The 22,081-nt window shown below is 38.2% G+C and overlaps 1 protein-coding gene across 4 annotated transcripts in view; it reads right to left on the bottom strand.

Annotated features, from left to right (window-relative positions):
• The window catches only part of LOC126717382 (probable aldo-keto reductase 1), a 102,609-nt gene that overhangs the window by 29,811 nt on the left and 50,717 nt on the right, over positions 1-22,081 (bottom strand). Inside the window, exons 1-7 of one of the 4 annotated variants that reach the window (XM_050419060.1) lie at positions 13,420-13,614; positions 10,947-11,114; positions 10,533-10,736; positions 10,192-10,364; positions 9,895-9,991; positions 8,819-8,972; positions 7,650-8,038 (exon numbers count right to left, since the gene is read on the bottom strand). The exons of 1 other annotated variant lie outside the window; for it this stretch is intronic. In XM_050419060.1, coding sequence (XP_050275017.1) covers positions 7,860-8,038; positions 8,819-8,972; positions 9,895-9,991; positions 10,192-10,364; positions 10,533-10,736; positions 10,947-11,114; positions 13,420-13,479 — 1,035 coding nt within the window. In that variant the 5' untranslated portion in view covers positions 13,480-13,614 and the 3' untranslated portion in view covers positions 7,650-7,859. Of the gene's footprint in view, positions 1-7,649; positions 8,039-8,818; positions 8,973-9,894; positions 9,992-10,191; positions 10,365-10,532; positions 10,737-10,946; positions 11,115-13,419; positions 13,628-22,081 lie in introns of those variants that run through there. 2 more of the 4 variants (XM_050419064.1, XM_050419061.1) reach the window with 2 other exon arrangements.

The raw sequence follows: 22,081 nt of genomic DNA on the forward strand, positions 1-22,081 counted from the left end.
TATAGCTTGATATAAAGGAAAAACAAAAACCTAGAGATAGAAGACAGGTAGCTCATTATCTTCGTCTAAGTCCCCCCACATCACCATTCACATCTAGCAAATCAATACGAACTACAAAACACAAACATATAATACTCATCAAATTTTCCCCACAAGTAAAACAATAGTACAAATACAAAATAAGTTTGTCACTGAATCCTTAACATTGAAACAGTAAGTAATGAAAATTAATAAATCAGAGAGAGCTTTAAAAAAGAGCATCAAGAACTCTCATTTACACCTTCATGTTTGTGTATTGAATTGATGTTAGTTGCATTGAAAACTATACATAAAATAAAAACCCATAAACAATTTCATCTAGAATAAGAAAATTGTGTTATTTCAATTTCAACTAACAAATCAAACAGCAAAGCTATATTAGGGGAAGGAAAAGAATTGAAACAAAAACATGCCAACAAACTACCAGGATGTTCATGGCCTTCATGCTGGACTTAAGTTGTTCATGGCATTCTTGTTAGACTCAAGTTGGCTTCCTAGGCAGTAAAAGTTTATAAAATTTTCACACTATTACATTCCCCAAAATTCACCAAATTTGAAACAATATTCTAACTGCAAAATTTATGAACTAAAACCCCAATAACATGCTCAAAATTTAAAATTTAAAAATTAAAACCTTTTTGGGTAAACTCTATAAAATAAGCAAATTTAAGAGGAAGAGAGAGAGATTTATCGTGCACAAAATCCCTAAGAAACTCAAGCCTTGCGGAACATATAGCTAAAAATTATAAAAATTGAAACCCAAAAAAAAAAAAAATAGAAGTAAAAATCTCATTTAACCAAGTATAACATAATATTTAACTTCTCCAACTAACATACTACATATATAGTAGTACATTCTTTTGGAGCAAAAAAAAAAAAAAAAAAAAACACAAGAAAGAACGAAAGAGAAAAAAAAAAACTTAAAATGCAGTAATTAAATTAAGCTTACTACCAAAAAAAAAAAAAAAAAGAAAAAAAAACAATTAATAAAGAATCATATGTAACCCCTGCTTAATGTTGTACAGCTACAAACATGAAAAATAAAAAAAATGCAAGCATCTGCAATGAAAGAAGAAGTTATTAAGGTGTTCATCTCTTGTTTGAATAACTCTTGGCCTTTTCTGTTAGTTTATCTACTTTATTATCAATTTATCATAGCTGAATGTGGCAATATCTAATTACGTGACAATTAAATCAATTAGACATTTAAATACGTCCAATCAATGCACACTCATCTATATAAAACAGGAAATTAGTATTATTGATTAAGGTATGGATAAAGGCTTCAGTACAATCCATAATGACCCTCCCACACAACTCAGCAAGTAGCAAAACTACCAAATTGACACAGAAGATAGACATACAAATAACAAAGTCATGTGTATTATGGCTACAATCTAACGTTTAGATCATAAACTATCCACTATAGCGTGATGAGAATAATGTAAACCACATATGGAGATTGACCTGCAGGCTGTAGCTATTCAAAAACAATGAATCTTGATATGTTCCTTCTTCACAATGCCAGCCAGCACAAGGAAGGTGGAAACATTCTTCCTCTGATCTCCTTGAAGTTGTATAACCTCAACTTCATATAAGCCTAATAAAAATAATCACAAATTGGGGTAATTTTCCTTACCCTAATTTCTGAACTTTTCTTTACAGCCAACGGCAACAACTAAAAATATAAAAAATTGTAGACCATAAACTCAATACCCAAACAAGAAAACACAGAAGAATTAACCCTAAAAATTTTAAATATACATAGAAAATAAAATTTAAGTATACCTCAACTTGATATACAGACCTTGTGGCGGATGTAGATATCGACGACTCGTACAGAGGAGGCAGCTACAACTCCTTGCCATTAAAGTTGATGGTGGCCTTGAACCTGGGCCTGTAGTTTGACCAATTTGCCTCTCGCAAAAGGATACGGATAGGAAACTAAGTGTTGATTGAATTACTGAAATACAAAAGAGAGAGCAATACGTCCAATAATTGAAATTAGCAAAACCCACTACAGCACTCCAAACCCATCAATCTAAGCAAATCATTCAGAAGAAACACTCCCAAACGAAACATGAACAAAGGTGAAATACCTGAAGTGAATCATCCACATTCTGTCAGAATTTCTGAGCTCTTCTATGAATATGCTGTTTTCTAATTCAATTAAATGAGGAGTTTTGAAACCGTGAAAGATAGGAAGAGCAAAAAGGAGTGATTCACCTAAATAAAGAGAGGAAGAGACGAAGGAGGGAAGAGAGAGGTTGGAGTTAGAAAGCTGAAGGTCTGAAGTATCTATTGAATCTGTATTTGGAAGAGAGAGAGGTTGGCATTAGTCATACTAAAGGTCTGAAGAAGAAGAAGAAAGGGTTGGCATTTAGGGTTTGTTTGGATACCTCTTATTGCTGAAAACTAAAAACTGAAAATTGAAAATACAGTAGCAAAATAATTTTTAAATATGTGAATAGTATCGTGGGACTCAGTTTTAAAGTCGTTTTTGTTGAAAAAAGTACTTGCGGGTCCCGTGAATAGTGCACGGGACCCACTTCTTTAAAACGCACCCATTGGGAAACGTGCAATATGCGCTTCCCAAACGGAGGCTTAAAAGAATAAGGGGTTGGGTTTGGGCTTAATGGTGCAAAGCAACGTAATATTCATTTTTTGGGCTTTATGGTCATCATCATTAAAGCTATAAAGATTGGGCTTTATGGTGGAGATATGACTGGAAATCATTTTCTTTTTAGTAGTATTTTAAAATTAGGGAAAAATTTAGTAAAAGTATTTTAAAATTATACGAGAAATTTAGAAAAAAAAAATGGAAATGACATGGCGGCTGATGTGGCTTAACAAGAGCGAAGCAACATTAAATGCTACGCTTCAGCTTTTGGTAATATATAGATGTGGGCTTTAATCTTCAATATGTGTTGATTTGCATTTACATATCTATTGGACTTAAATGAGGCACCTGAGGAATGCAATGAAGGTGTACATCTTTTAGTATAGTAGGACAATATAACCTTGGTGTAAAGAAACTGAAGGACATTTGTCCTTCGCCTTTTGATATAGTTTATCTACAGAACACACCCCCCCCCCCCCCCCAACGCTCCACCAAAAAAGAAAAGAAAAGAAATCAACTTGAGGGTAGATGCAGCAATATAAAAAGAATAGATAACCCCAATAGCAAGCAAACTTTATAAGGCCAATCTTTTGCAAGCCATGTTCAAAATGTATATGCAAAAGGCCATTCCTCAAACTTATGCTTTATATCTAATTTTTAATTTTCAGCTTGCATTACTTTTGTAAATTACAGGGTTTAGGGGTTTATATGATTAAAATTTTATTGAATTATCTCTGACTCTGGAGATTATGCATATTGTAACTATTTAGTCAAAACCTCTCTAACCATTGAGATTATAATAAGATTTGCTTCAATCCAGCACTTTGTTTTGTGGGTTAGTCTTGCTGAGTGATAAAAGCTCACACTATTGAGAAAGAGAAGCCACCATCAATGTTATGACTCAATTCTGGAGATAGTGGCTGAAACACTGCTTATCTAGATGAGGCGATCGTTTTTTGGTGGGGTTATAATTGCTTTTGAGAGATTGTTCAAAAATTGGGTGTGAAATGGATCTCTACTCTAGGTGGATTTTGTTCTCTTTAATCATTTATTTGTTTTTTTGGGAATGTTTCTTTTTCCTCTGGGATTTGTTATTTTTGAAAGGATATTTATGTTGTATTTGTTTGGTTTTGTTACTTTCTTGGAAAACTAGCCTATTTTCCACTGAATTAAACAAAATTTGTACTGGTTTATTAATTGATTTATTTTGGATTGGTAGAGGAATTCTAATTATGGGTTTTGGTGATAAAAAAGGATATTTGGATGACCAATTTAAACAACTTCAAAAACTGCTTCAAAATGAGAACAATCCAAATTTTGTGGTTGATTTTCTATTTTCTTTGATGATTTTGAGAAGCTCTTAAACGATATTTCTAGAGTTCTGTGAGTATTTGTTATCTATGTGGTTGATTTTGGAAAAAAATTTGCTTAATGATTTATTTTTTGTTTATGGGTAAAATGAAATACTTCACTAATAAGTATTATGTTTAAGAAGATAAATATATGTCTTATGCTTCGCAATTGTTCATAAGTCATTGTTAGGAAAATTTTAGCTTCACAGTTATGACATTGATTTAAGGGCATCTTTGTAAGTATGTGTTTCCATGTTCTTATGTGTTTCCATGTTCTTACTATGACATATTTTACAAGGTTTTTCATTCTCTGCTCACTTGCATCATGACTGCTAGCACTACAATTATTGATTCGAAAACAGGATGTAGCATTGCTTTTTAGTTATGAGAGATATAAATTTTTTGTTTATTATGTTGTATATATAGGTATATACATGGATAGGTTGTAATAATAATGTTTGAGTTTGGAGAATATTATTTCATAAAGTGAAAATTCAAGTTTTGAAATTTTCTAAGTGAAAATTTGAAATACAACATTTTCGATCAGTCGAAACTTTGGCTCGATCGATCGAAATGGTAAAGAAAAAATCCTGGAATCTTTGGATGTCTCGATCGCTGCTTCTTGTTCGTCCGATTGAAAAGAGCACTCGATCGATCAAAAGTAATTTTCCGATGGAAAATCATGAAACAGGATTTTTTTGCAGAATTTTTTGGTGACTATTCAGAGAGTTTGAAGAGGTTTCAAGCCTTATGAACGGTTTTATAAAACATTTTAACTCTCCACACGTGCCTTTTGATGAAATATAACCCTATGTGTATAAATAGAGGCTTATGTTCACTTGAAAAATAGTAAGTTAGAGAGAAACACAAGAAATTCTGTGGTCATTCTTTATAATTGCTATCTGTAGAACCCAAAATCTTGGTTGTATCCTGAGGACAAATTTGCGATAACCCTTTAGCAACAATAGTGCAGGGGGCAAATATTGTCTAAGGAAAATAATATTGTGCCTCCAAGTTATCTATTTCTATTTGTCTTTTGTGTTAACCTTGTTCTTCCATTATTACTTTGTATAATATCCCCAACATATTATAATGTAATGAATTACTTGGCGGATGGATTTGCTTGCATGGCCTCCTACCCATGATTGGTTGCCTAAAAAAACAGTATGTATCATGGTAAGTTTCTTATGAACATAGGTGCACTAGAATTTTCTTAACAGTAATTTATGAACATTATGTGTGATGTCAACTGTCAAGTTTATGCTGCATGTTACTTTCTAAAATATGCAAATTATGCAAATTGATGATTGTGGTCATGTTAGATATACTTATCATGGAAGATTGTTGAAGTACTATGTTAAGTGATTTTGAAGCAAACATCATATTCAAAGAAAGTCACTATCTAATAGATAATTGTACTATTGTCTTTTTTTAATGAATCCCGTGCATTACACGGGTTACCGACTAGTGAAAATAAAATTGCACTAAAAGTTAGAAAAAAATGGCAAAATGAAAAGTCAAGAAAGGCAACACGTTTGCATCTTGAACTTCTCTTCACCTAGCCTTAAACTATTGTCCCTATTCCTAATATGCAAACACAAAACAACACATGGAAATACACTTCTCTTCACCTAGACTAACCTATTGTCCCTAATATGCAAACACATAACACATAACACATGAAAAATACTTCACCGTCCAAACTAAAGTTGGTGACGATGAATCTGAAGAAATTTTCAATAACAAGACTGATTTAACAAATCAAGAAAACGTTACTAGCAATGAAGGTAGGATTGTATCTGAGAAACTTAAAGATAGAAAGTGTGAGAAAGTGAGAGAAAGTAAGAGAAAAGAGAGGAAAGGAGAGAAAACTTGTACTAACTATTTGAAATTCTTCTCATAATAACAACTGAGCTTGATGCTCTGTATTTATAGTACACAATAATCATAACTACTTAATTAATCTTCAACATTATACACATCTAAACCCATAAACCTAGGGAATTCTGATCAGTGGCTTTAACTGAATTTCGCGCCAACCAACTGCTCTTTGAACTGAGTAAAAAGACCCGTTTCACAACTAAGGCTCCTTTTAATGAAACGACGCGTTTAGCGCAATACCTTTCTTTTTATGAAACGATGCGTTTAGCGCAATACTAAACACTGTCATTTTGATCCTCAGAAATCTTCAACCTCTGTCGTGGCCTCTGTACAGGTCTGTCTTCAACAGAATCCTACACTAAATTCATTAAAGTTTGTTCATTGTCATTATTTTGTGATCACAAACTTGTCAGGTCTCACACATGGGATCTAATTGTTTTGTTTTGTTTTGTTTGGAAGCCTACTGTAAGATACAAGTAGTTGTATCACATCAAGATTCTCTTTGATGAATTTGTTATAGGGCCAGCTTGTTACTAAACAGTTCTCAAGAGTATAACATTGACTATGAGGAGACCATTATTGTTGTTGCACACCTCTATTATGTGGCACTCTCATCTCAGTCATGCTTGGTCGCTAAGGTTTTGTTAGCTCTAGTCAATTCTAAATCATTTGATTGTATTTTATGTCAACAAGGAGAACAATTAAACGATTGATGAACAATGGCTAAGAGGCACACATTGATGTTGTCCTTAGATAATATTTGCTCCTACACAAATATTGCTACAAGGTTACTTTTCTCAGGATACAACTTGTAAGGGTCATATTTTTATGTAATTCGTATATCCTATGACAAAACACACTATGCTTGTAGTGGGGTAGTTTCTAAGTGGTTTCAAGAACAACATAACAAGTAGTATTGTTGAGGACATGAAGATTACTCAACCTATAGTGCAGAGAAGACAAAACAAAAAGACTCAATACCTATCTCGACACCTTTGATCTATTGAGATTTAATGAACCTTGATACCTATCTCGACACCTTTGATCTATCGAGATTTAATGAACCTCGGTACCTATCTCGATCTATTGCGTTGAGAGATTTCTGATATAGCCTACAATGTATTCTAATCGGCTATTTGTTTATGGGTTTGTGTAAACCTAATAGGAATAGGAGAGCCCATTTAAAATGCCAATTAAGCACATATTTAAACAAGGCGGTAGAGAAAGAGAACACTAACTGAAATGCTTCATAAGGTTTTTTTTATCGAAACCCTAGCCTCCACCTTTGGAACTTGTGAGTTCAGAAAACAGAAGAAAGAGATCTTGCTGTGACCCTTGTGCGCCTTTACCACTCACTTTTACTTTTTTATCTCCTCACTACACTATATCTTGGCGTTACAATTCCATCACCCCCTTCATCTTCCTTTTATTCTGAATCTTCTTCTCCCACACAAAATGGTCACAACTACCTTCCCAATTCAGTGATCAAAAAATGCCTAAAGTCCATGAAAATTTTTCGTAATGCTACTCCTTTTGAATTGCTAGCAGCAATCTTTGGGTTACTTACTACATGTTAATATATATATATATATAAATAAAGTAGGCTTTTGAATTGCTAGCAGCAATCTTTGGGTTACTTACTACATGTTAATATATATATATATATATATAAATAAAGTAGAGATCTTAGGTAGGAGAGGCATTAGGTTATGTAGCGCACTCATTGAAAATATAATTAAAATCTAAATAAAAAAAAGTGAGAAACAAACTGCCAACATATTTATTAGAGCATGACATAAAGCAACCACATCAGTGCCATTCTAAAAAAGATTACATAATACTGTTGTCTGATTTTGCAGTGTGAATGAAATAGCTAGTTATTAGTATATAGTATATACCTGGCCATTCATTTCACAAAACACAGCATTATTCAATTGAAGTGGACATCATCCATGCGTAAAGGATAATTAATTTTTTGGAGGAGTGTTGCCATACTGCCATCGAAGATGATCCATGTTTTGAATGCTTATACCACCAGCTACCTCTTCTATTGGTACAGCATCAGATATCTCTTTGAGGTCTTCTTCTGTAAGTTTCACCTTCAAAGAGCCAATATTGTTATCCAGGTTCCTGATCTTAGTTGTCCCTATAAAAGTTCAATGCAAATGAATGAACCATATAAGAGATTTGACACATTGGAAAATAAAATCTTGCAAAACAGTTCCAAAGTTATCTGAAATCAGACCCAACTGTATATGAGCATATTAGTGAACACTGATTCATGATTTTATTATTCCACGAAACCAAAATACCACTGTTTTAAAGATTTAGCAACTAGACAGATCTACAGCCAATGATGCCATAAGATGCAATCACAAACCTTAACCCATAAGAAAATCTTATTTAGTTATGACAGCAAGCTAACACATTGTTTATGAATATGTTGACATTAACTAAAATCTGAGTTTTTCTAAGGCTGTTATGACATTATGAGTTTAAAACAGGCATTATCTATGTAATTTCCAGCCATGAAATGGACTTTTTTCTTTTTTTGTTTTTATGCCAAACTTTGAATCCTAAGAATAGCACCAAGTCACAACATTAACGTCATATTTACTTGAGAGCTCTCTTCCTCATTTTCCTTGACGTTTAATGTCATGTTTGTTTCTATAATATGCACTTTATCTTAATTCTACAGGTTGCAGATTAATAGAGGAAGAGCATTACACACTGAGTCAACATAATTTCAATTTGCAGCACATAAGAGAAAATAGTATTAGTAGTATTAAATAGAACTTCAGCCACTTTTCTGACTCTGAGGAAAACTTAAAAATATTTTTGAAAGATGAGGAAAAATTAATTACGTAGCACATTTACACTAATGCAATTAATCAGGACCCAAAATAGAAAAAAGAAAGCCAATTACCAGGTATGGGTACAATATCATCTCCTTGTTGGAGAACCCATGCAAGTGAAAGTTGAGCAGGAGTGCATTGGTGCTTTCTAGCAAGTCCTTCTATTCGATTAAAAATGGCCTTGTTCTTGACCAAATTTTCTCCTTGAAACCGAGGGTGCATGTACTTACAGAAGAAAGAGCAGGCAGTCAGTTTAGTTAAAGCATTTTCAATGTTATTATTACTATATAATATTAAAGAGAAAGGCCAAAATTGTTGAAATTCTTATATAAGATGGTTCTAAAGTATTTTTTTTTAGAGCCTTATCCCCCAAAACTCTAGGGTCAGGTATGGATCCTCAACAAACTAATCAGGAATTTGGGATTGGCCAGGTGTATTTATCTTTGATATTCTTTCATATGCAAAATCATATTCTTTGTTGCGTTTTTAATTAATATGCCTTTTTTTAATTACTTCTACTAATGTTATTTTAGACCTCCTCCTATTTCTTTTTTTTTTTCCCTTGACCATAATCAAATTGCTCTTCCTCATCAATGCAATAATCACTCTCTTTTGCAATTGACTAAACTATCTCAAGCAACTCTCCCTTATCTTATTATCAGTAATCTCCTTATATTTAAATGGGTTTCTTCACTTTGCACCCTATTTGTCCTTGTATAATAACTTAAAAAATGAGATAAATAATGCATTTGCATGAAAAACTGTTTAGGGAAGATTCTTTTAAGAAAACATTTTCAATAGTAGATGTTACAATGTATAATTCTTTTAAATCTCCAACTAAATAAACATTAGCGAAGATCCAACTCTTTAAGAAATGTCATCTATGGTATTAGTGAGGTTGATGAAAAAGTTTAATTGCATATTTTCAAAATTTCAGGGACTTGGTTGCAAATTTTCAAATATTTGAGATGAAATTGGAACTTGAAAACTTCAAGGACTAATAGTGTTTGCCCTTGTAGGAATTTTTCATTCAATGAACCTGAAGAATGCATTGTTCAAAGAAAAATATCATTGTTGCCTGAAAAATCATTCAGGCGATTTAAAAGTCTAACAAATAAATGACACAAAGTATTGGTGAAATTGGTACCAAAAAGCTATTTGCAGCCAAACTTTCCACAACTCCTTTGCCAGCGAAAAAACCACGACCAAGAGGACTGTATGGAACTAGTCCAATGCCAAGCTCCCTACATGCACAAAATATCAAGACTCAAGAGAGCATTCTCATGCTTCAGGATAAGATAAAAATTTCATTATTGTAGCAGTCATTCAAAAGAGAAAATAGAATTTGAAACACAAGAAAGAATAGGAAAAAAAAGGAGAGATTTTTAGGATAGATGCAATCTGATCAGTCAATTAGAAATCATCATCCATGAACAGAACAAACCTGCAAAGTGGAATTATTTCATCTTCAATATCACGAGTCCAGAGAGACCACTCCATTTGTAAAGCTGTGATGGGATGCACAGCATGTGCCCTCCTTATTGTATCAGGGCTGGGTTCAGATAGACCAATATACTTGATTTTTCCCTCTTCTACCAGTTTCTTAAGTTCACCAACCTACATTCAAATAAGATGTATCTAAAATTTGCCACCAAAATCCCACCATCACTACAATGAAATAATAAATTTGCAAAGAAATTGACAATTTCAAATTACAAACAAGAAATAATTCAAAAAGGCCAACCATTACAGGCTTGTGATTGAAAGGGCATTAGAATCACTTACAGTTTCTTCAATGGGCACTTTTGTGTCTACCCGATGCTGATAATACAGATCAATGTATTCCACATCAAGACGCTTCAAGCTAGCCTCACAGCTTGAGCGAACATACTCAGGGCTACCATTTACTTTTACATTAGGATATTCCCGTGTTTGGATGCCAAATTTGGTGGCTATTTGAATTTTTTCTCTTGGCAACTGCTTCAAGGCCTGAAAGATATAAACTTCTTTCAGATAATTACACAGAATTTTAACCTGGTCCTCAATTATTAATCAATGCTCTAGCAGATGATATAGAAAGTAGTATCAAAAAGATATTTCTACATCAGTGACCATTTTTAGATTTACTACCAGATAGGAATTAAAACATTTAACTTCTTGAGCTAGTAGAAATGAAGAATTAAAATTGGTGTTAATTACCTTCCCGAGCAGAATTTCATTAATATGGGGTCCATAAATGTCAGCTGAATCGAAGAAAGTGATCCCCTTACTGAAAGCATGCTTTATTACTGCCATTCCGTCTTCCTCGGAGAGAGGAGAACTGTAGGCTCCAGTCAGGCTCATACATCCAAATCCCAACTTTGAGACCTGAGAAAAAGAGTCAAGAATTCAAAGAAATGAACAAAAAAAAATTGACAAATATGTTGTAGAACGAAAGTAAAGCACAACGAATTATTTTAGTAGAGGAAACTATTCCTTAAAACCTTTAGAACCTGTGCATCTTGAACGGGGGAAAGATCAACTGCTATTTTGAAAACAATTTGAAGAATTTATAGTTTTAGTTAAATGCATTACTAAATTTTCATGGTTATAGGTTATCTATGCAGGTTCAACCTTATGTCGTGAGTCTTTGTAGAAGAAAGGAACAGGACTACATATATCTGAAGTCTCCATCATTTCTATCATTTTTAATTCCTCTGAAGCCTCCCATATGACAAGATATGAAGCACACAAGATTTGGAGGACTTTAATACATAAAAACATTAATTTCTGAAAATAGAAATGATGAAGGAGGATTTTGTTGATTCCTTAATCTTGTTGTAGTCTCTATTATATAGTGTAGATGATTACCCAATATAAAAATATAAAAATGACATTAAAACTCAACTTCCCCCTATCCACAAAATCAAATTGGTGTATTTGTATCAATTATATGAAAATTTCTTAGTATACTAGGCAAGAGAATTCTAACTACTCTTTACTGCTGTCTTCAGAAGATTAAACAAATCTCTTTGGATTTAAACTTACCTTAACAGTTTGACAATCACCTTAATCTGTTCAGTTCATCATGTTGAGCTTGGTTTTCCGGTATACAGATGGGTGCATTGGTGTCATAAAACAGAGTTTCAAGGGCATCATAACATCAAAACACATTTCAATTATAAGTATCCAAAAACTCTTGTTTTAGCATTCCCATTTAAACTAGCTGCCAAGAATAGTTTCTCACTATGCCAATGCTTATAGATTGCCCATTATTAAATCATTCCTCTTTTTTGAGGTTGAACCAATCAAAAAAATAACCCACAGAACCGCTGCCATTAACTGCTTATGCTTTGATTTAAGAATTGTGTTTCTTAGCAGTGACACAATTCCCGCGGCAGTAGGAAGTTCTTGTTGAAGAGTGCAAAATGAATATAGAAGACATAATAATTGCGGCCAAATCTTAAGATTGGTAAATTTTAGCACTTCTCTACAAACTCATTCTCGATCTAGCATGTGACTAACTAAATAGCTTCATACAAATTGTTTCAAATTTATGATGCACTGTTCCTTGTCTCTAACTAACATACCAAACTTGTCCCCATGATATTCTTACAAAATATACTATACATACACGCTACCATATGCAATAGGATTATTTTCATATAATTGCAGCTTAAAGCTTCTGATCCCACAAAAGGTTACTTGGCGACTCCCGAAATCGGTCTTAATTTTCTTCTAATCTTTCCTTTATTCAAACAAGTCTGTAACTTGCATTGCGGGTACATTCTTTTTCTATATATTTTTTTTAAAAGTCTTTTAGTGGTTTGGTTTTTCTTAGAGTTAAACTCATCCAACAATCTTATAGGGGAGTAGTGGTAGCACTTGGACCTTTTTCTTATTAAATAGTTGAGAAGTAAATTTTTTAAGAAGTCTTTTATTTATTGGCTGAAAAAAAAGTTAATATATCTTGGGTTCAAATAAAAAAGGTTAATTTATCCTAGAATTTATCATATCTCCTCAACCTATCTAGTGCATTGCACCTTAAATTGATGCAATAGTCTTGATTCTAGGAGTTCTAATTTCCTTTTGGATTGAGGTCATGCAGTGATTAACTACAGGGGAATTTTTTTTTTTAATGATATGAAACAAACTTTTATTATTATTTTTAATCATTGTCCGAAAGTCTGAATTAATGTTACATGTTGGACCAATTTTCTGTTTCCAACCCCTTAAGATTACTAGTTCCAAAAGGATAATAGATTCTAAATGACAGAGTCTTAAAAAAAATTTTATCGGGGACAATCGCCCAATGAGTAGTTAATATAACATATAAGATGCCACTTATCTTAAAAGCTTAACATATGGGTTTGAGTTCAGTTATGTTATATTAACGGCTTATTTTTGTCATTAGTATCCAATGTGTGACTTCACTACTCAACTATCTGCATTTCTTACCCATGAATATTCCAACAATAATAGCTAATAAATATGCAAGATTGGATACTCAAACTAGTAATTAATGAGTATTGAGTTACTGTAGATGGATCATTGCAACTTTAAAAACTCGAAATAGGTCAAATTATGCAGATGGGTTTTCAAAGAAATGTGACTTGAACATATACAAAGTGGAAGTTTCTTTCAAAAAAAAAAAAAAATGAAAAGGTATTCAAGGAATGGCATTGGGTTTTACCTCAAGTCCTTGATTGCCCAGTTTCACCCTTGGAATTTGGAATTCGTTCGCTTCAGCCATCTTTCAAATTGTGTGTTTTTCTTTGCAAGATTTTCAATGTCTGAATCTGTTTCTGGGATGATTTTCCTTTCCATTTCTCAATAAAGTCTCAGAAATATATATAGTAACAGATCGAGTAGAGGTAAAGACCACTGGGAACTAGCTGCTGTGAGTGTGAGATGGCTATGCATATAATAAAAAGTAATGTTGGACTTTTTGAAACAGAGCTCAAAACGTCATCAGTGACGGCAATTAGAGAATTCTAACGACATGTTCAGACGTACAGTTCTATGTTTTCTTTTTCCTTTGATAGAAAAATCTAGGAAAGGAAAGTTCTACCAAACAAATTCAAACGTATGATTGTGTGGACCCATATAATACAAATAATATTATTTTCTCCAAAGTGAATTAAATTCAATTAAATCATATATTTGAATTTTTTTTAGAAGTAAATCATTTATTTGAATTTGATTAGAAATTTAAGGTATCATATCTAAGTTTTGTCCAAATAAAAGTGTATATATGTATATAAATATATATTTTTGAATAATTTGATAATTAGGAGAGGAAGATTTGAACCCCTAGTGTCCTCGTTGGAAATAAGTATATAGAGTTACTATTAGGCTATCAATCCAATAAAAATCACGTCATTGCACTGATGGATAACAATTTGTGTTGGCAGGTTTTGTTTGTGTTGAGTTAGGGATATATGACTACATAAGTTGACATGAATATGATCTGTTTAATAATCATATTTTTCTCCAAAAAAAAAAAAAAACATAATTATTAAATAGATTGACACGATATGACCCATATAAAAATGCATATATTCAACACGATTCGTTTTAATTCATTTGATAAACAGATTAAGTTGACACAAATATAACTCATTTCAACTTATTTAATAAAAGGAAAATCTTGTTACACACTCTCTATTGCACACTCTACACACACTATCTTGTTGTAGGGTCAGTTTTTAGGGCCCAGGCCCAGCAAGTTGGTGATTCTGGCCCAAAGAACTCTAGACAATGAATTTGTAGAGAGCGGGTTACAGAACTAGGACTCAACGAAGTGAAAGTTAGTTAATTTTGAGCCATGCAGCGATTTGAACATAAGAATATCTCTTTTATATCCACTGGGTGTTCTGTCTGAGGAAATATGTGGGTGCACCTATGTTCTTGATTCAAGGCTATAGTCTTTCTTTCTTTCTTATGGCTTTTTCCGATCCCTTCTTCATGGGGATGCCCTTCTCTTATATAGCCTCCTTAAAATAATAAGAGCCTTACACTTGTTGATCATCTGGACCTTCACTTGAGTGCCTGTCCCATCGGACATCCACCCTACCTTTCTGTGAGTTGCAGTGGCCAAGGTAACACTGTTTGCCTGTCCTCTCCACATTAATGCGGCCAGAAAAGTAGCTTCCTTGCATTTAATGCGGCAGTTGTAGTTTCCCTCTGAACGTCCTACATTCATTTCCTTCTCCTGGCTTTATGAGGCTCATCCTTGCTACCAATATTCGTTTGGAGTGATTCCTCATTATGGATAGGGTGCACGTTGGGCCCATATTTGGTACGTTCGAGGAGACATTCCTCCTCGGACATATTTTTAAATAAGCTTGGACTTATCAGAGTTGAGCTAGAATTCTTTTTAGTGCACCATTTTCTCCTCGGTCGTGGTTGGGCTTTGTATGGGGCCCAAGGCCCATTGTTCGACTTGGGGGTTTTACCCTTACAATAGCCTCTCAAAATTCCGGTTCTTTCTCTCTTATCCGAGGAGAAAATGCGGGATTTTGATATTCATAGGGTCATTTATTGGGGATTCCTGCTTCACCCATGCGGAGGTATGCTCCCCACGTGCCTCATTACTGCTAAATGCGTTTCGTAACTCACGAGGCGCTAATTATTGCGCTTAGCGACTTTTTATTCTTTCAATCCAACGATGGGGCACCAGATCAATGGTTGATATTCTTTCCATTTCTCTAGGCGGGAGTAAGTTCGTTTAGCTTCTCCCGTGTATATAAGATTTTTAAAGGAACTTACTCCCATTTTTTGGAAAAGCACTCGAGCACTCAGAGCACTCGAGCACCTTCTCTTTCAAAGCGTTCAAACCTCCGCAGACATTCCCTTGAAGATTCCCAGCGAGTTCCTCACCCGTAAGTGCCCATTTCCTTTCCGTTGCCTTTCCCGGCGTCTTTCCTTAAGTAAATCGTCTTCACGTCACCTAGGATTAGGGGGATGGGTAAGCTTGAGAAAATGGTAGATTCTCCGACCAGTATGGAAGGCTTCAGGGCTAAGTACCGTATTCCGCCGGAAGTAGGTCTAGAGTATTGCTCTTTGGAGGAAATCTTGCTTAAGAGAAGGACGGGGCAGGTCGCCATTCCAATGATAGCCTTTATGGAAGGAGGAATGACGATCCCTATGGGGAGGATAACTAGGGATTATTTACATGGTCATAGGTTGGCCCCTCACCAGTGCGTCGCGAACATGTTCCGGATCCTGGGGTGTATAGATGCCTTGAACGATCAAATGAACCTCGGCCTTTCATGGCACGACGTGGTTCATCTATATGAATGACATAGCCTCGTCGAGTCATATTACCTAAAATCCAGGTCCAAAGAGGTGAGGTTGATATCCTACCTTCCCAAGTCTAACAAAGGCTTGAAGGATGACCTTTTGATCGTCTCCGGATCATGGCACGACGGTATTCACTGCCCGGTCAAGGCAGGGACGCCAGGTGGGGCACCGTAGAATTAGATTCCCTAGAGGGGACCTTAGCCCTGAGTTTTTTTTTTTTTTTTTTTTTTTTTTTTTTTTTTTTTTTTTTTTTTTTTTTTTTTTTTTTTTTTTTTTTTTTTTTTCAGTTTTGGTTTTGCTTATTTACCTCCTCGGACTAACGTAACCCTTCTTTTAGGCTTCGCAGACAAGGAGCGAACGTCTCCTCAGCTAAGTTTGGTCAACGTTCCGGTACTCAATTTCAACCTGAGGTCTGAAATCTTCATGAACGCGGACGGGCAACTGTGGGCTGCTCCCCTAATCTTGGACTACGAGCCCCTTTCGCGCTCTCTAGTGGACGCTGGTCAAGCCATCAGGGCCGGTAGTCCGCGATTAGCACGCATCGACGTCTCCATACTAGGATTTCTCGCTTCCAAAGACTTACCTCCCGTCCGACTGCCTGTTCAGCGTGCTCTTCCTGCAGCAGTTGTCCCAGGTGAAGAAGCTGGTTCCTCGCATTCGTCCCTCGAAGATCAGATAGACCAGTTCCACTTCGCCGAGGAGGGAGAGGTGTCGGCCAGGCCAGTAGAACTTTCGGACTCCAATTCAGACTCAGAACGTGCTTCGCTAGCCCCCAATCTTGGTTTGGTAATTGCCCAAGTCGATACCAGCCAAGAGATCGAGGAAGAAGGCATGGATCTGAAACCAAGGTCTGGTTTCAGGGGCCTCCTTTCTAACAGAAATAAGGGGCAGTCTTCCAAGGATGCCCCAAAGGAACAGGCCACCTCCAAGGCTCCTCCTCCTCCTCTTTCTCCCACGTTTGATGCAGCACTACAGCCTATGCCCAATTTGAGGCGGAAAAGGCCCGTGGAAGAATTGGAGGAGGGCGAGGTTGGCCCTGAAAAGGCCAAGCACCAGAAGAAAGGCAAGGAGCCTAAGGATAAGAGGACTAGGTCCATTGACAGCCGAGGCGAGGCGGCTATTCGGAGGGAATAGCGGACCTGGTTGCCACGGCTTGAGTTGGACGGCGCTCCAATTTCCTGGGACGCGACTCTATGGGAGTCCCAATGAGGACAGGTGTCCTTCTTGGCTGAGGCCCTGCAACAGCCCCTTCTTTTGCCTCGCAATATGGAGGGTCTCCGGGCTACTCGGCAACCGGACCTTTTCATGTCGCTGAAGAGAGACATGGCTATGGTAAGTGAAGACTTCATTCATCTAGTTTTCTTATTCCGTATCTGTTTACTCATTATTTTCTTTTAACTAGGCCTCCATTTTTTGGCACTGGTCACTCAACAAATTTTTGTTGTCGAGGAGTGGGCCAAGAAGGCTCGCGAGAGCCTGAACAGTGAGGCTCAGTCCCGCCTTGCTGCTGAGAAGGCTGCCGGCGACCTTAGGCAGGAAAAGGATCGCCTGAGTAGCGAAGTCAAGGAGGCGCAGAAGGGTCGCGCGAGCGCCGAGGCCGGATTGAAAAATACTACCAAGTAGGCTGAGGATCTGCGCCAACAGCTCCATCAGTCCGAGGCAAAACTCACGACAGAGAAGCAGACGGTCTCAGATCTCACGGCCGAGCTGGCAAAGGTCAAGGAAGCAGCTCGCATGGCCAGGGAGGCGGTCGAGTCTGCGGTGGTGACCTTATACGATCGTGGAGTCAAGGATACTGAGGTTAGGCTGATCGAGGAGGTGGCCGCCGTATGTAGGGATTACATCACCATGTCTTGGGGTGTAGCTTTGGATCGGGCGACAGTTCTTGCGGACTCCGATCTTCGGAAAGTTGAGAATATCTTTTTTCTGGAAGATATTCGTGAGATTCCAGACTCGGTTGCCCCTGAGGAGCCTATCTCTTCGAAGGCCTTAGCCTCGGACTCCCCTATGCCTGAAGCTGAGGACACGCAGCCGGCCGCGAAAGACAAATCGCCCGAGGACAGTCTCTCAATCAGGGATGTTGTCGCGCAAGCTAAGGAGGCTGTTCCAGGACCTCAGGCAAGAGATGATCAACCTGAGCCTACTCAGGATTTAGACTTAGGAAAGTAGTGTAGGACTTTATTTGTAGCTGCTTTCTTTACCCTTTACATTTTGTTCCGTTAATGTTTGTAAAAGAACGCTTTTGGATTTCAATGAATGATGTCGTTTTCCTTTAAATTTTGTTGTTCTGCTTTCTTTTTTGCTTTCATCATGAACGAATGTTTATTCTGCCACTAACTGTTGAGAACCAAGCATGAATGAATATGTAAAAAATGATAGTCAATAATTAGATAAGACTGCTTCGAGGTTAATTTCCCCCAAGCCTGTGGTCCGAGGAACCAGGCAAGACTTGGGTTCTGTTTAACACTTAGTGAAAATGGTAGAATTGTTAATTTCCCCCAAGCCTGTGGTCCGAGGAGTTAGGCAGGACTTGGGTTCTGTTTAACACTTAGTGAGAATGGCTTCGAGGTTAATTTCCCACAAGCCTGTGGTCCAAGGAGCCAGGCAGGACTTGGGTTCTGTTTAACACTTAGCGAAAATGGTTGAGTCGTTAATTTCCCCCAAGCTTGTGGTCCGAAGAGCCAGACAGGACTTGGGTTCTGTTTAACATTTAGTGAAAATGGTTGAGTCGTTAATTTCCCCCAAGCCTGTGGTCCGAGGAGCTAGGCAGGACTTGGGTTCTGTTTAACACTTAGTGAGAATGGCTTCGAGGTTAATTTCCCCTAAGCCTGTGGTCCGAGAAGCCAGACAGGACTTGAGTTCTGTTTAACATTTAGTGAGAATGGCTTCGAGGTTAATTTCCCCCAAGCCTGTGGTCCAAGGAGCTAGGCAAGACTTGGGTTCTGTTTAACACTTAGCGAAAATGGTTGAGTCGTTAATTTCCCCCAAGCCTGTGGTCCGAGGAGCCAGGCAGGACTTGGGTTCTGTTTAACACTTAGTGAAAATGGTAGAGTTGTTAATTTCCCCCAAGCCTGTGGTCCGAGGAGCCAAACAGGACTTGGGTTCTGTTTAACACTTAGTGAGAATGGTTTCGAGGTTAATTTCCCCCAAGCTTGTGGTCCAAGGAGCCAGGCAGGACTTGGGTTCTGTTTAACACTTAGCGAAAATGATTGAGTCGTTAATTTCCCCCAAGCCTATGGTCCGAGGAGCCAGGCAGGACTTGGGTTCTATTTAACACTTAGTCCAAGTAGCTGTACAGTAGTGTGGCGCCAAGAATTATGTCTTTCATTAATAACAGTACATTTTCAGGTTATTTACATTCCAAGGGCGTAGCACTGCACGTTCATCCAAATCTTCCAAAAAGTAGGCTCCTATGCCGGCTATGGAGGTGATACGATATGGGCCTTCCCAATTTGGTCCGAGTTTTCCACATGCAGGGTTTCTCGCAGTGCCCAGGACCTTCCTCAGTACCAGATCCCCAGGCGCCAAGGGCCTTAGCTTCACCTTGGCATCGTAACCTTGCTTGAGCTTTTGCTGATAGTGGGCAAGCTGGACCATTGCACTTTCCCTTCTTTCCTCGATGAGGTCCAAGCTTTTTTCCAGAAGTCCGTTGTTGGCACTGGGCTAGAATGCAGTGGTCCTTTGTGTTGGGAAGTTTACCTCCAGTGGAATGACAGCCTCAGCCTCGGCCCCGTAGGTCATCGAAAAGGGGGTTTCCCCTGTGGACCTACGAGGTGTGGTGCGGTATGTCCACAAGACATGGGCCAACTCTTCAACCCACCTCCCTTTCGCGTCGTCCAGCCTCTTTTTCAGCCCATTCACTATAGTTTTATTGATGGCTTCCGCCTGCACATTACCCTGCGGGTAAGCTGGTGTGGAGTATCTGTTGGTAATTCCCGGCTTGCTGCAATATCTTCTGAAAGCTTTACTGTCAAACTGGAGGCCGTTTTCCGAGATCAGGGTATGAGGGATTTCGAATCTAGTGACGATATTTTTCCAAACAAATTTTTTGGCATCAACATCCCTAATATTTGCCAGCGCCTCGGCTTCGACTCATTTTGTGAAATAATCTGTACCGACGAGAAGAAATTTCTTGTTCCTTGCTGCTTTGGGGAATGGCCCTAGGATGTCTAGGCCCCATTGTGCGAATGGCCAAGGGCTGGACAGCGGGTTAAGGTTTTCGCCCGGCTGGTGTATATTTGGGGCGAACCTTTGACACTGGTCGCACTTCTTCACATATTTCTGCGCCTCTTTCTGCATGCTCGGCCACCAGTAACCCTGTGTTATGGCCCTATGGGACAGGGACCTACCCCCCGTATGACTTCCACAAATTCCTTCGTGTAATTCCTCCAGGATGAGTTCAGTGGCATCTGGGTGCACACACAGCAAGTACGGCCATGAGAATGAGCGCCTGTACAGTTTGGAGTCCTCAGACAACCAGAATTGAGAGGCCTTTCTTCTGATCTTGTCGGCCTTGGTCTTATCGTCTGGTAGGGTGTCGTGCTTTAAGAACTATACTAGAGGATCCATCCAACTAGGTCCAGCCCTAACGTTGTGGACCCGCATTTTGTTGGTTCTCGCCGTCGTTGGGCGGTAGAGATCCTCTACTAGAATAACCCGGGGAAGTGGCTGGGCCGAGGAGGTGGCTAGCATTGCAAGAAAATCAGTATGGGTGTTCTCGCTCCTGGGCACGTGCTCTAGATTGAAGTGACAAAAATGGATCTGCAGGCGTTTAACTTGGACTAGATATTCTTGCATTCTTTCATCTTTTGCCTCCAACTCCTCGTTTACTTGTCCCACAACGAGTCTCGAATCCGAGAACATGTTCGCGGATTTTCCACCCAATTTCTAGATCATTGACATTCCTTCCAATAGTGCTTCATACTCTGCTTCGTTGTTCGTGGCCGAGAAACCAAGCCTTAGCGATTTTTCGATGGTGATCCCTTCGGGGGAGACCAGAACGAGCCCCACACCTGAGCCCCTTTGGTTGGCTGCACCGTTGATGTGTGCTTTCCACCAACTGGGCTCTTGCTGAGTGATTGCGCTGATCAGTTTCCCGTCAGGGCTTAGTGACCCTCCCCCTCCTTCTAGTGTGGGCTCTGCAAATTCGGCTACCAGATCTGCGAGGACCTGACCCTTCACAGCAGTGTGAGGCATGTACCTAATGTCAAAGGCACCTAGAATCGTTCCCCATTTTGCAATTCTACCCATGTAGTCGGCGCTCCGGAGAATGGCTCTCAATGGAAGTTGGGTTAGCACAACTACAGTATGTGCCTGGAAATAGTGGGGGAGCTTTCGCGTGGCTTGCACGATTGCCAAGATGGCCTTTTCGAGGGGGAGGTAACGGATCTTTGCCTCGTGCAGCGATTTGCTTACGTAGTAGACGGGCCGTTGCGTGCCATTGTCTTCTCGGATGAGCACTAAGCCCACTGCATGAGAGGCTACAGCAATGTAGGCGAAAAGCACCTCGTCGGCCTCAGGACTGGACATAATTGGTGGTTGGACGAGGTATTCCTTAAGCTATTGGAAAGCTAAAGCACACTCCTCAATCCACTCGAAGCCCTTCCACTTATTTAATAGGAGGAAGAAAGGTCTACATCTGTCCGCTGAGCGGGAAATGAAACGGTTTAAAGCGGCGATCATGCCGGTGAGCTTTTGGACCTCTTTGGGATTCTGAGGGGGCTATAGGCTATGTATAGCTCTAATTTGGTCAGGGTTAACTTCGATACCTCTGTGGGTCACCATGTAACCTAAGAATTTTCCTAATCCCACCCCAAATGAACACTTGGACACGTTAAGTCGCAGCTTGTACTTTCTCAGAGTTCGAAAGATGTCGCCGAAGTCTCTGACGTGGTTGGCCACTAATTTGCTTTTTACTACCATGTCGTCTATATAAACTTCAATGCTCTTACCCATTTGTTGTTCAAACATCCTGGTCATCATTCTTTGGTAGGTCGACCCGGCATTCTTTAAGCCAAAGGGCATCACCTTATAATGATAATTTTTGATGG

The sequence above is a fragment of the Quercus robur genome, chromosome 3 (assembly GCF_932294415.1).
Source record: "Quercus robur chromosome 3, dhQueRobu3.1, whole genome shotgun sequence".
Taxonomy (NCBI): Eukaryota; Viridiplantae; Streptophyta; class Magnoliopsida; order Fagales; family Fagaceae; genus Quercus; species Quercus robur.